At 56.3% G+C, this 13,667-nt stretch overlaps 1 protein-coding gene and 1 non-coding gene across 3 annotated transcripts; one reads left to right on the forward strand and one right to left on the reverse strand.

Moving 5' to 3' along the window:
• The first annotated feature begins 2,498 nt into the window (after window positions 1-2,498).
• SCN1B (sodium voltage-gated channel beta subunit 1) lies at window positions 2,499-12,928 on the forward strand. 2 transcript variants are annotated; one of them, XM_027079059.1, is made up of 6 exons: window positions 2,499-2,901; window positions 4,566-4,732; window positions 5,373-5,613; window positions 11,438-11,579; window positions 12,134-12,205; window positions 12,294-12,928. In XM_027079059.1, the coding sequence occupies exons 1-5, from the start codon at window positions 2,862-2,864 to the stop codon at window positions 12,198-12,200; spliced, it is 657 nt and encodes a 218-aa protein (XP_026934860.1). In that variant the 5' UTR covers window positions 2,499-2,861; the 3' UTR covers window positions 12,201-12,205; window positions 12,294-12,928. The 2 variants fall into 2 exon arrangements, with proteins under 2 accessions (XP_026934860.1, XP_026934861.1); XM_027079060.1 differs by lacking the exon at window positions 2,499-2,901 and adding an exon at window positions 3,125-3,361.
• On the reverse strand, window positions 8,082-8,188 carry LOC113606284 (U6 spliceosomal RNA). Its single transcript, XR_003427474.1, has one exon. It is a non-coding gene; the product is annotated as a U6 spliceosomal RNA (small nuclear RNA).
• Window positions 12,929-13,667: the final 739 nt, after the last annotated feature.

The following is a 13,667-nucleotide window of genomic DNA, read 5'->3' on the forward strand; positions in this document are numbered from 1 at the left end:
TCAGTTTCCGACTCAGCACGTCTGGGGCGAGTCTGCTGAGCTCCTGCACTTCCAACAAGTTCCCAGGTGACGCTGATGCTCCAGGGACCCCCCTTTGAGAACCGCTTTATAAGGTTTCAAGGAGTTAATAAAGGTGGCTACTTATAACAGGATCTGCACAGAGTACGTATTCAATAAACGTTACTATTATGGCAGGAAAATTGAGGGGAGAAAAAAGTGAGTCATGGAGTGGGGACCAAGTATGTACCAGGCTCTGTGCCACGGTCTGATGTTCATTTAATTCTCACAGTTACTCCAAGAGATGGAGACAAACAAACGGTTACATGCCTGGGAGGCAAGGCCTAGCCCCTGGTGTCTCCACATTTAGATACAAGGGCCCCCCTTCAGGACCCCACACCAGCCTGTCCAGGTTGTGGCCATCTGGACCCCATCTTACCGACGTGGAAATGGGCCTAGAGGCAAGGTCTCGGTCCAGGTAGAACCTAGGTTTGTCTCACTCAAACCCTGTTCTGGTTCCAGAGTGAGTGAGGTGGGGTAAAGAGAGACCTTTGACAAGTCACAGTCAGGCTGTAAGAATCTTAATTGATGGCTTGGGGCAGAGGACTGGAGGAGGGGCTGCATGGGGCAGGATGGACCACAGGTGACAAAGGACAGAGCCAGCCTCCTCTAACCTCTAGCTATGTGATCACGGCAAGTTATCCATCCTGAGCCTCAGTTTCCCACACCTGTAAAATGGGCATAATGGTAACACCCATCTCGTAGGAAGAATTAAATGAGTTAATATTAATAAAGCGCTTAGAACAGCCCCAAGCCCGTAGTAGGTGCGCAGCCAACATCAGTTTGTAGGGCTGTCACTAGGTGCCCCTGCCTGGTGCCTACGGCCTGTCCTCACTGTGCTTCTGCCTGCCACCCCCGATCAGAGGGGAGGGATCAGAACAGCAAGAGAGTTATTTTTTGCAGGGGAATTTCACAGCCTAGGAGGTGCTGGCACAAAGGCCCAGATCACAAAGGTATCTGGTGTCCCTGGCTTGGTGTCCCTGGCTTCCTCTCCCTCTGCCCCGGGCCGGCCCCACCCTTGGTTCCTCTCACCTGGCAAGGCTGCAGGGGGGAGATTCTGGAACTTCACCCCACCCAGAACTGGAGGTTAGGACCTGAGGAGCAGCCCTCAACCAAAAGTCTCCCACCCTGGTCTTGACAGAGCCTCGCCCCTCATCCTCTCCATTTAGCAGACAAGCCCCCTGCCATCGCCTGGCAGGATTCCAGACCCACCTGAGACCAGCTGCATGACCCTAGGCAAGGGAGTGGCCCTCTCTCAGCCTCAGTTTCCCTGTCTGTAAAATGCAGATTAATAATGGAAGTGCAGTAAATGTTTGGGGAGGTAGAAGTGAATCCAGCGTACAAGAAGGGCTCTGTGCTTGGCGGTTATTTATTCATTTGACGAATATTTATTGAGTACTTGCAATGTGACAGGCACAGTGGAAGGTGCTGGAGACGCAGTGGTGCACAGGACAGTGTCCTCACCCTGCGGGAGCTTGTTCTCCAGGGTTGGAGGGACAAGCAGTGAATGGAGAAAAACTATATAAAGAAGAGTATAATGTCAGGTAGTGACAACTGCTGTAGAAAAGAAACAAAACTAGTAAAGGAGGTCAAGTAAGGGACTGCGGAGGCAGTTGGTCCTGAGTGGACAGAGGGCCTGATGAAGGTGACGTTAGAGCCGAGAGCTGCCAGAGGAGAGGAAGTGAGCCCCTTTGTCACCTAAGGGAAGAGTGGCCCAAGCAGAGGTGAGCAAGGGTGAAGGCTCTGAGGTGGGAATGAGCTTGGTGTATTGGGGAGAGCAGGGACCTGGACAGCAGCGGGGAGTGGCCTGGAGAGGGGAGTAGAAGATGACGTCAGAGACAAAAGAGGGTAGCGGGGTCTTGAAGGGCCTTCCTCTAGAAACATGGCGCCTCAAATCCCCAGAGCCGACTTTCTGGTTTGGATCCAGGGTGCCCATCCTGCTTGAGAGGGGTCTGGAGTATTATGGGTAGCCCTAGCCTGATACCCCCCCATGCCCACTTGGGTTCCCACACAGTGACCTCCAGGCCGGAGTGCCAGGGGTCTGAGGGGGGGGTCACTTGGAGGTCCCAGCCAAGTTCCCCTCGAGATCCCATGGGGATGACCTCCATAATTTGAAGTCCGAAGCTCTGCCCTCAAACCGCTCTCCAAACCCTCTTGTAACTCTGAGGGTGACCTCTCCCAGACTCCAACACTGGGGCTCCCCGGAGTCTGGAGGGGTCGGACAACCAGACCACGCGCCCCACGCCCGAAGCCGCGGTCCCTGCGCCACCGGGAGAGGCCGGTGCAGCGGGCGACTCCCGGGCCGCTGCGGCAAAGGCTGGGCAGCCGCGCCCTCCCCCCGCGGTGATTCATCCCGCCCCCTCCGTCTCCCTCTCCCTCCTCCCTTTCCCTCCTCCCTCTCCCTCTCCCTCTCCCTCCTCCCTCCCGTGGCCGCAGCCGCCGCCGCTGCAGTGCGCAGGAGACCGCGGCCCGCGCCCAGGCGCGCCGGAGCCGGAGCGGGGCCGGGGTCCGCGCACCTGGCGAATGTGTTCGGCTGCGCGCGCCAGCGCAACAGCCCGAGCAGCGGCCGCCGCCCGCGCGGCGGCGGGGATGCCCGGACACCGGGCTCCGGGGCTGGGCCCCCGGCGGTAACCGGAGCGGGGGGGCCGCGCCCCCCCTCCTCCCCCCCTCGCCGGTCCCAGAGCCGCAGCTGCTGCGCCCGCGCGCTCTCGGGGACATTCTGACCGCCGCCGGGTCCCGCCGCCTCTCGCCCCGCTGTTAATACCGGCGGCCCGGGAGGGGGGCGCAGCGTGCGCAGCGCAACCATGGGGACGCTGCTGGCCTTCGTGGTCGGCGCGGCACTGGGTGAGTGCGCTGGGGGCGCGCGCGGCGCGGGGCACAGCTGGAGCACTGGTCGGGCGGCGGGATTCGCGCGTTGGACTCCCGGCCGCGGGCGGGGGCCGCCCTCACCCCATCCCCCGGCCCGGCTAAGTCCTCTTCAGAAGTTGTGCGCGCGGGCAGCGGGGTTCCGGAGGGCGCGGAGGTGCGGGTGGGCGCGAGCGGGCGGGGGCCGGGCTGGCACAGGTTGGTGGCTGCGGGCGCCCAGCCGGGGGCGAGGAAACGCGGAGTCAGCTGCTCCCGGAGCCCCGCAGGCTGCAATGTGACACCCACAGCCGCGGGAGGTGGGGGTTGGGACGGGGGTGGAGGCGGCGCCCGGAGATTGGGACGGAGAGAAGGAGAGACTGGGAGAGATGGAGACGGAAGGAAGGGGCGAGAGACACAGAAGAACTTCTGAGCGCTCCGCTGGGAGACTGGAGAGATGGAAGTAAGGGGGGAGCCAAGAGAGAGGGATGCAGAGTGTGCCTGAGAGAGACTGAGGAGACAGAGTTAAGAATCTGAGAGGTGGAGAGAGGAAAAACTTGAGCGAGGCAGAAGGAGATGGAGACACAGGTAGACACAGGAAGAGATGGAGTTTAAAAAGGACAGGGAGAGGTGGAGTGAGAGAGCGAGAGGCCGGGAGAGCGTGTCTGAGCCTGGGAAAAGGACACAAAGTGGTGGGACCTTTAGAGAGACCCCTAAGAGAGAGAAAGAGGGGGAGACAAAGACAGAGGCGTTCAGGGAGATGGAAAGAGACAGCAGAGGAGGAGGGCAGAAAACCCCAAGATTAACAGCAGAAAGAATCAGGGACAAAGGAAAAGCCCCAGAGCTGGAGAGACAGAGCATTAGCTAGTGAGCAGGAAGGAGGTGGCAGGTAAGAATGTGGAGGGACTCGAACGGACTGGAATCCGGTGAGGGTGCAAAGGCCCTGGGGCAGGAAAGCGCTCTGAGAGTTTTGAGAAGCTAATAGGAGGTGGGATTGGCTTTAGGAAGTGAGGAGCCTGGGAGCAGAGGGGGCTGAGGCAGAAGCTTGGGGTGGGGGTGGACGACAGGAACTTATGGGACTGGGGAGCAGGGCTGGAGTGTGGGTTTGCCCTGGTTCCCGTGCCCACCTCCTTCTCAGGTCTTGCCTTCTCCCAACCCATTTCTCTGGGGCTGGCTGGTCTTACAGAGCAATAATGGTAGAACTGACACCGCCACCTTGAACTTCTAGCACAGCTGGAAATCTGGTCCCACCACCTACACGCTGCAGTATTTTGGGCAAGTGGCCTTCTGAAGAAGGGGTACTTGGGTAGCAAAGACTCTGAGCTACTGACCACGGTAACAGCCCTGTTAATTGGGGGTGTCCTGTGTGCCAGACCCCTTGCGACCTTACCTACCCTAAAGGACCTGCCCAGCAACCTCCAGAAGCAAAGACGATCGATTCCCTCACCATTCACAGAGGGAAACTGAAGCTCAGAGAGGATGAGGGACTTGCCAAGGGCACGTAGCAGGTGGCAGGGCCAGGCTCAGCATCTGCTTCTGGCCATTCCTGATCATTATTGAGGGGAAACAGATGGTTTCCGAGGGGCCCGAGAACTAACAGCCAGCGAGCCTGGCATTGCCAAGGGTGATGGGTGCCCTGGCTCGACCTGAGCCTGCTGTCCCCGCAGTGTCCTCAGCCTGGGGAGGCTGTGTGGAGGTGGACTCAGAGACCGAGGCCGTGTATGGGATGACCTTCAAAATTCTGTGCATCTCCTGCAAGCGCCGCAGCGAGACCACTGCCGAGACCTTCACGGAGTGGACCTTCCGCCAGAAGGGCACAGAGGAGTTTGTCAAGGTGTGTGGGAGCCTGGCAGGGTGGTGGAGGGTGGGTGTCTGTGTGGGAGTTGGCGGGGGCAGGGTTCCGGTAGGGGTTGGTTGGTTGTTTGCAATAATATGCTATTACTGATGACCTGGATCCAAATTCCAGCTCCACCATGACCGACTGGTGACCTTGGGCAAGTCATTGAGCCTCTCTGAACCTCCGTTTCTGCCTCTGTAAAGATGGGGGGCAGGTGGTCTCTAGCTCTGAGGTTTGCATGAGGATTGATTGAGTTCCTGCACCTGGCACCTGGCACCCAATCACGAGCGAAAATGTCTCAGCTGGTCGTCATAGAAGGAAACAGAACTTTTTTGACCTCCTTTTTGCTCCGTGTAGTTTGAATTACATATGAGGGGGCGCCATAAACTTTGAGGGCCTGCTGGAGAATTGGGGTCTACAGCAGCCGGCATCAGGCTGCCTCTCTCCCCGCCTGGGGAGCGTGTCTGGGGGCCGGGGAAGAATGGTAGAGAATAAAGGCCAGGAATGCCGCGTGGGGGCTTGGGCGGATAACTGAGGAACGCATGTGTCAGCATGTGTGTGTGTCAGGGCTCGGGACAGAATAGAGGTCTTGGTGGGGGACGTGGCCCAGCGGTGACCCCGCCCCCCCTGCCCCCAGATCCTGCGCTATGAGAACGAGGTGCTGCAGCTGGAGGAGGATGAGCGCTTTGAGGGCCGTGTGGTGTGGAATGGCAGCCGGGGCACCAAGGACCTGCAGGACCTGTCCATCTTCATCACCAACGTCACCTACAACCACTCGGGCGACTACGAGTGCCACGTGTACCGCCTGCTCTTCTTCGACAACTACGAGCACAACACCAGCGTCGTCAAGAAGATCCACCTTGAGGTGGTGAACAAAGGTGAGTCGGGCCCACGGGCAGCCAGATGGAGGGACAGATGGCGAGTAGGGGACGGGTTGGCTCTGCGCCTGGGCAGCGGGGGCGGGGAGTAGCACCTCCTTCCTGGAGTCCAGCTCCGGCCTCCATTTCCCTTCCGCCACGGGGAGGTCACAGCGGGCCTGTCCCGTGGAAGTGCTGGGCGCATAACTCAGCTCTGCCACCTGCGCTGTGTGACCTCCAGGCGGGTGCCTCCCTGTCTCTGAGCCGAAGGATCGTCCTGTAGCGAACGGGATGATAATAGTATCTGCCTCTCCTGGTGTTGTTGGAGCCATTCTTATGTCCCAGGGAGCTGGTGAGGATTGAGCGAGTTGCGGGGTGTCGGTGGCTGGTGTGTCTGTCACAGCAGGGCCTCAGCACACGGGGGCAATGGTGGTGGTGCGTCTGACTGTCAAGTAGCCTCAGCCCTGCCTCCCTCTGTCACGTGGCGCAGGAGATAGGAGAGCGTCTCCTAGAGCAGTGCTCCTCGTGTTCGACTGTGTGCACGAACCACTTGGCAGTCTTGCTGATGTGTCAATCCTGACTTAGCAGATCTGGGTTGGGCCCAGGATTTCATCTCCAATAAGCCCTCAGGCGAGGCCAAGGCTGCAGGTCTGGGCCCACACCGAGCAGCAGAGATATAAGGTGTTGTTGAACCATTTCATCATTTTGGCTTCAGCTGCCTTGAACCCCTTTCCTGGACTATCTTCTGATTGGGTGTAAATTGGAAGTTTCCAGGGCCCTATGACCCATTGGCTTAGAGAGTCAGGGAGGTATCCCAGACCTTGGGCCACCAAAGAGCAGGGCACGTGAGTCCCGAGGGGCCTGCAGTGCACACACATCATCACGGGCAATGTGCATTGGCCCACCCTTCCCTGAGAGGGGTGCTGGCTTTAGCGCCTTACATGGAGTCCATCATTGAATTCTCCCACCCACCCTGTGGGGTAGAGGCTCTTCCTATCCCCATTTTACAGATGGGGAAATAGAGGCTCAGGGAGATAAGATTACATGGCCAAGGTCACAGAGCTGGGACCTGGATTTGAACCCAGCCAAGCCCGTGTGACTGTTGTTTCTGTTCTTGGCATGATTCACTATACTCTGTCAGCCAGAGCCTGTGGGTTTCTTTTGATAGTTAGCATTTTTTTTTTTTTTTTTTTTTTTGCGGCACGCGGGCCTCTCACTGTTGTGGCCTCTCCCATTGCGGAGAACACGCTCCGGACGCGCAGGCTCAGTGGCCATGGCTCACGGGCCCAGCCGCTCCGCGGCACGCGGGATCCTCCCAGACCGGGTCACGAACCCGCGTCCCCTGCATCGGCAGGCGGACTCTCAACCACTGCGCCACCAGGGAAGCCCCGATAATTAGCATTTTTAAGTGTATTGTCAAAGTGATCCAGCAGAATTCAATTCAGGAGACACGTCTGAGCGACTCTTTGGCATAGGTCACTATGCTGGGTGGACAGTCGCCCATGGATGTAGAGGATGGAGCCCTGCCCTCATGAGTTGGGGGGACAGCTGTAACAAAGACACCCCAAATACTGTGGCTTAAAATCTCTGTCAGTCCTGTCTCTCAAATCTGTGTTGAGGTGAAGGGTCAGGCGGTGGGGAGGCTCCACGATGCCCTTCAGGCATCCAGGTTCTTTCCACCCTGTGGCTCAGCCCTTGCTCACAATGCTGTCCTCACCTGCATGGTGGAGGCTGGGCTCACGCACACCCGTGACCTAGTAGAGTCTCTGTTTTTTAACGTTATCTACCACATTATACTGCCTCCCAGAGCCTGTGTTCTTTTGAAAAATATTTATGTATTTATTTGGCTGCGCTGGGTCTTAGTTGTGGCACTTGGGATCTTCATTGCTGCGTGCGGGATCTCCGTTGCAGCACGTGGGTTCTTTTTTTTTTAGTTGCGGCATGCGGGTTCTTAGTTATGGCATGAGGGATCTAGTTCCCTGACCAGGGATGGAACCCGGGCCCCCTGCATTGGGAGCACAGAGTCTTTACTGGACCACCAGGGAAGTCCCCCAGAGCCTGTGTTCTTATATTTATGTAACGTAGAACTCCTTCTGTTATCTTCCCAGAGCCTGTATTTTCTGCATCCTCCACCATACCCCAGTATTTCTTATCCACCACATTACGGTACTGCTTTTTTAACATTACTCACTGTAGTGTAGTATTTTATATTATACTATATGCTATACTGTTTCACATTAGCAGACGTATAACTTTTTATCATAGTTCATCATACCAGAGTATTTTTAATGTTATCAACCATATTATCACATTTTTATCATTAGCCACCATGCTATAGTATTCTAAAATATTATCAATCATATTGTAGTATTTAAAATTTTTACTTGGTATATATTTATTATCACCAATCATAGTAGTATTTTTTTTAAAGAAAATTTTATTTTATATATCACTAGCCATGAATTTGTCATTAGTTATTACGGCCGCCAAAAAATATGGAATACTTCATGAATTTGCGTGTCATCCTTGCACAAGGGCCATGCTAATCTTCTCTGTGTCATTCCAGTTTTAGTATATGTGCTGCCAAAGTGACAACATACTGTAGCATTGATATATTTTTTTAAGTTTATTTTATTTTATAAATTTATTTATTTATTTTTGACTGCGTTGGGTCTTCAGGGCCGTGTACGGGCTTCCTCTAGTTGTGGCGGGCAGGGGCTACTCTTTGTTGTGGTGTGCGGGCTTCTCATCCTGGTGGCTTCTCTTGCTGCAGAGCACGGGCTCTAGGCGCGCAGGTTTCAGTAGTTGTGGCACATGGGCTCAGTAGTTGTGGCTGGCAGGCTCTAGAGTGCAGGCTCAGTAGTTGTGGTGCATGGGCTTAGCTGCTTCGCAGCATGCGGGATCTTCTTGGACCAGGGCTCGAACCCGTGTCCCCTGCATTGGCAGGTGGATTCTTAACCACTGCGCCACCAGGAAAGTCCCAGCATTGCTTTTTTTTCTTTTTTTTTTTTTTTTTTGCGGTACGCGGGCCTCCCACTGTTATGGCCTCTCCCATTGCGGAGCACAGGCTCCGGATGCACAGGCTCAGCGGCCATGGCTCACGGGCCCAGCTGCTCCGTGGCGTGTTGGATCTTCCCGGACCGGGGCACGAACCCGTGTCCCCTGCATTGCAGGCGGACTCTCACCACTGTGCCACCACTAAAGTCCCAGCATTGCTATTTTTAACATTACATATCACTCTACAGTACTTTTTTCATTCCCCGTGATATTATTGTATTGTTAGCATCACTGGCCATGCTATATTCTTTTTATATTGTAATCCACTGTCTTACTGCAGTTTCAACATTACCCATCAGTCTGTATTGCCTCCTGGTAATGACCCCTCAGCAATGAGCTGAGTCATTTCCAAATGAGGGGCAGTGGGCGCTGGTGGTGAGACCTTCACTGACCTGGCAGGGGTGCAGAAGATGGTAGGAAGCACCTGGGGGTCCCCCACCAGGGATGGGGCTGGCAGCTGGGGCCAAGCTGGCTAATTCTATTTGGACACACCCAGTATGAAGGGAGCAGGTGTTGAGGTGAAGCAGTCGCTGAGGCTGACGAGACATCCGGCCTGCAAAGGTGCAGGCTGGGCTTCAGATCTGGTGGCTGCCTGTGTGGGGAGGCAGGTGAAGCTCTCAGAAGATTTGGGGTTTCTGAAGAAATCAGAGGTCTCCCTAGAGAAGGTGCCTCTGCCCCTCAGTGTGACCCCTCTGCCTCAGTTCCTCATCTGTAAAGTGGAGGAGTCCCACCTCCTGAGATGTCTGTGTGGGTCCATGGAGACTGCACTGGACATTTCCCAGCCATTTCCAAGTTTCTCTTTGGCTGGGGAAGCTTTCCAGAGCAGATAAGAGCTTGGACCCTACAGTCGGTTACACTTAGGGTTGAATCTTGACTCTGAGTGCAGTCCTGGCTGTGCATCCTTGCCCAGCACTTTGCCCTCTCTGGGCCTCAGTGACCTTGTCCTGCAAATGGGCTACAGAGCCCATACCTGTCACTGTCCTAATCCGATTGGGAGAGCAGGAGATACCAGATTACCTAAATCCGTTTGGGCATTGAGTTCCAGGAGCAGGGGTGAGAATTCCGATGATTGAGCTTTATCCAACATATATTCAACTCAGTGTGCTTCCGGAGGTCAGCTGATGTGGGAAGCCTGGACTGTCTCTATCCTTGGGGTTGTTTCAAAGAGTCAGAGAGATGCTCAGGTAAAGAATTTAGCACAGAGCCTGGCTGAGAGCATGCATTCACTGCATGGGACACATTCATGGTATCTTTGGAGTGAAAGAACGAACAAACAGTTGAGGTGTGGAACCCTGTCCCCAGCTCCTCCTGCAGGGAAGCAGGGGAGAAGCATCCAGCCCTGCACCCCCCCTTCCCTGTGGTCCAGAAAACATTGGTGCCATCTGCACCGGGTGTAGCAGCAGAAAGTGCCCACTCCCAGGGGAGGAAGACCACATGGGAACAGCGGGGAAAATGAGATCCTGACCATCCAGAAGGAGGGGACCAGGGATGAGGAGTGGACACTTGCGAAATCCGGCCGAGGACGCCACAGTGGCCTTCCGCTCTGGTCCCCTGGCTGAACGCGCTCCCTTTACAGTTTAAATTTAGGCTCAATGAAAGGAAGCTGGTGTTGGCAAGAGCCAGGGCTGCGGAAAGGATAGAGTGTTTCCAGAAAACGTCAGCGAATAGCCAACACTTAACGCGGTGCTGACTGTGGGCACATCCACGCATGTTACAGATGTTAACTCGTTTTCTCTTCCCAGCAACCCTGTGAGAAGGCATGAGTATTATCATCCTTATTTTACAGAAGGAGAATAGAGGCCCAGAGAGGTGGAGTCATTTGCCTGAGGTCACACAACTAGTAAGAGGCAAAGATAAGATTTGAACCCTGACAGTCTGGTCTCAGAGCCCCTGCTCTTAACTACTGTGCTGTACTGCCCCAATAATAACAGTAATTATATTAATAATAGTAAACATGTATCAAATGCTATGTATATGTCAGGTACTGTTCTAAGGATTTTTAGAGCTTGTTTAATTCTCACAACACTCCCATGAAAGAGATATTGTGATTATGAACTTTTTAAAATCATTTTTTGTTGTTATTTTTATTTGGGGATTTTATTTTATTTATTTATTTTTGGCTGCGTGGGGTCTTCGTTGCTGCGCTCAGGCTCTCTCTAGTTGCGGCGAGTGGGGGCTACTCTTCGTTGCGGTGCGTGAGCTTCTCGTTGCAGTGGCTTCTCTCATTGTGGAGCACAGGCTCTAGGCGCACGGGCTTCAGTAGTTGTGGCTCGCGGGCTCTAGATTGCAGACTCAGTAGTTGTGGCACGTGGGCTTAGTTGCTCCGTGTCATGTGGGATCTTCCTGCACCAGGGATCGAACCCGTGTCCCCTGTATTGGCAGGTGGATTCTTAACGACTACACCACCAGGGAAGCCCTCCACTTTTTATAGTTGGTGAAACGGAGACCCAGAGAGGTTGAGTCACTTGCCCAAGGTCACACAGCTGGCAAGTGGTAGAGCCAGGATTTGAACCTGAGTCTTCTCCTTGTAGAGCTACAGCTCTTGGGCACCTACAACCACCTGAATGACACAGAGGACCCTCGAGTTACACAGGGAGGCAGGTTGAGGGTGATCCCGAAGCCCGTCCAAGGCTGGTTATTGAGAATCACAGTAACAACGATGGCTCTAGGGAAGCAGCCTGGCCTCGTTTGCAGACCAGGACCAGAGAGGTCAAGCCACTTGCCCAAGCTTGCACAGCAGGCTCAAGGCACACTCAGGCTGCCACCTGACCCTGCCCGGCCCCTGCAGCCAACAGAGACATGGCGTCCATCGTGTCTGAGATCATGATGTACTTGCTCATCGTGGTGTTGACCATATGGTTCGTGGCAGAGATGGTTTACTGCTACAAGAAGATCGCTGCTGCCACGGAGGCTGCTGCACAGGAGAACGCGTGAGTGGGGTCGCTGAGGAGGGGGAGAGGCGGCCCAGGACAGCCAGCGCTTCCCAGAGGGGAGCATGAGCTGAGTGGGGAGGTGGGCAGGGGAGCAGCCCAGGGCGCCATCTGCCGGTCCTCCCCAGAGGGGACCATTTGGTGTCAGAGATGGGATGAGGTCCCAGCCCTTCCCCCCTCAGACTCTCAGCCTCCACTTCTGTCAGGACCCAGGGTTCGGGCCCAGCATCCTCTGCCCCAAAGATACAGGACTCCAGGCCCTAGCCCTTGAACCTCCCAGTCCCTGCTCCCTCAGACTCAGACTCCAGGCCCTCAACCCCTTTCCCCGCTAGAACCCAGGAGTCTAACCCCCCAGATGCCTCCTCCCTCACATTCAGGACTGCAAGCCCCAGCCTGGGCTTCTTTAGGATCCCTGGGAGCCAGCCAGCCAGCCCCCTCTTCTCTCTGACTGGAGCCCTGTGCACCTGGGACAGAGACCGCAACCCTCCTTGGCCTCCGGGGGGTGGGCCAGACCGACGGTGGGGTTGCTGTACCCCTGACCTTTGCCCCCACAGCTCAGAATACCTGGCCATCACCTCAGAAAGCAAAGAGAACTGTACGGGCGTCCAGGTGGCCGAATAGCCCCGGTAAGGTGGGCTGGGCAGGCAGGGGCTGGAGGGCCTGGGAGGTGTCAGCCATTAGGTGCCTGATGCCCTGTATCTCCCTCACCTTTAGGCCCTGGGCTCCGCCTCAAGGAAGAGCCAGCCCTAACGGGGAACATCCGGGCACAGCCTGCCCCCAATGGGGGTTGGCCATTCCTGGGCCTCCACAAGCCTCAAAGTCCTGCCAACGGAGCCTCCAGGGTGGGAGAGGGCAGGGGGCTTGGCTCACACCCCGAATCCAGCCTCTTCCTCCTGCCCCATCACCCGCCCGCGCCGTGCATGATGGGTAAAGCAATACTGCCGCTGCCCCCATGCCTGCTTCTGCTGCCTGTTTGGGAGGGGGCGGTGAGGTGGGGGCAGCGGCTCCGCACCCCTCTTTCTTGCTGATTTGCACACATTGGCCGCTTTGGACGCGCACTACTGGGGCCCAGCCCCTCCCCGCCCCCTCCCCGCCCGGTGAGGGTTATGATGGGCTGGAACAGCTCGGGACGGGGGGTTCTGGGACCTGCTCCGACCCGCAGCGACATTTCCCCTCCTGCTTCCTCTGGCTGGACCTGGGGTCTCCTCTCCCTGTGATGCACTCTCGCCCCAGCCCAACCCGCCGTCTCTCACCAGCCTTGGATTGTGGCCACTTCGAAAGGGGCCCATTCAGCCTCGTCTCTCTTTACACAAGTAGTTTTGTTCATGAAATAAAGATTCTTGGACTTGCTTCATAGTCTCTCTCGTGAGCCCAGTCACCTTCTACACCCCCTCCAGATCCAGGAGCCTCAGTTTTCCTGGGGACCGGGCCTCCAGGGCAGGCAGCAGGGCCTCTCCACACACGTTCGGGGATACGATGGTGGCAGTGTCTCAGGCTCAGCGCCTGCCTGAAGGCTCAGCGGGTACAGCCACTTGGTACTTGATGAATGTGTTGGGGTCTGCGGGGACCAAGAGTTTCGAGGGAGCCAGCAGGAGCCAGGGAAGCAGACTGGTAGCCGGTGTCAGCGGGGGTGATGAGGGGAGGAGAGAGAGGGCCATGAATGGAGAGAGAGGAGGAGAGGCTAGGGGCTGGGCAGTGCCAAGGCTGCCCCAGTGTGGCCCCCTGTGGGAGGCTGTGGCTGTGAGTACAGGGGGTGCGAGGGGTGAGCGAGTGGGTCCGACTGTACAGGGACGGCCCATCTGGCGTGAGCAGCCGTGGTCTGACTGTGTTTGAGGGCATGGCTGTCCACAGGCAGGTGTCTGCTGGTGATCCTTGTGTGTCTGGGTGTTTATCTGGCCCTGGGGTGTGACGTGGATGACTCTTGGCTGCTGGCCAAGAGTGTCTGATGCGGGACAGTGTGTATCTGCCTCTGGACACTTCCGGCCACTTGGCCTGGGCCTCAGCACTCAGTGCTGCCTTTTCCGGGCCAGGTCCCCATCCCCCACCCCCGTCTAGGACTTCCCAGCTCCAGAGGTCATTGCTGCTGGC

The sequence above is a fragment of the Aethalodelphis obliquidens genome, unplaced genomic scaffold (genome assembly GCF_003676395.1).
Source record: "Aethalodelphis obliquidens isolate GAN/ISIS:26980383/991018 unplaced genomic scaffold, ASM367639v1 scaffold43, whole genome shotgun sequence".
NCBI classification, from domain to species: domain Eukaryota; kingdom Metazoa; phylum Chordata; class Mammalia; order Artiodactyla; family Delphinidae; genus Aethalodelphis; species Aethalodelphis obliquidens.

Excerpts from the sequence above, each read along its gene's own strand:
- SCN1B (XM_027079059.1), top strand. The coding sequence starts at position 2,862 with ATGGGGACGCTGCTGGCCTTCGTGGTCGGCGCGGCACTGG. Across the intron at positions 2,902-4,565 it reads CGTGGTCGGCGCGGCACTGG|TGTCCTCAGCCTGGGGAGGC; the intron begins GTGAGTGCGCTG and ends CTGTCCCCGCAG. Across the intron at positions 5,614-11,437 it reads CCTTGAGGTGGTGAACAAAG|CCAACAGAGACATGGCGTCC; the intron begins GTGAGTCGGGCC and ends CGGCCCCTGCAG.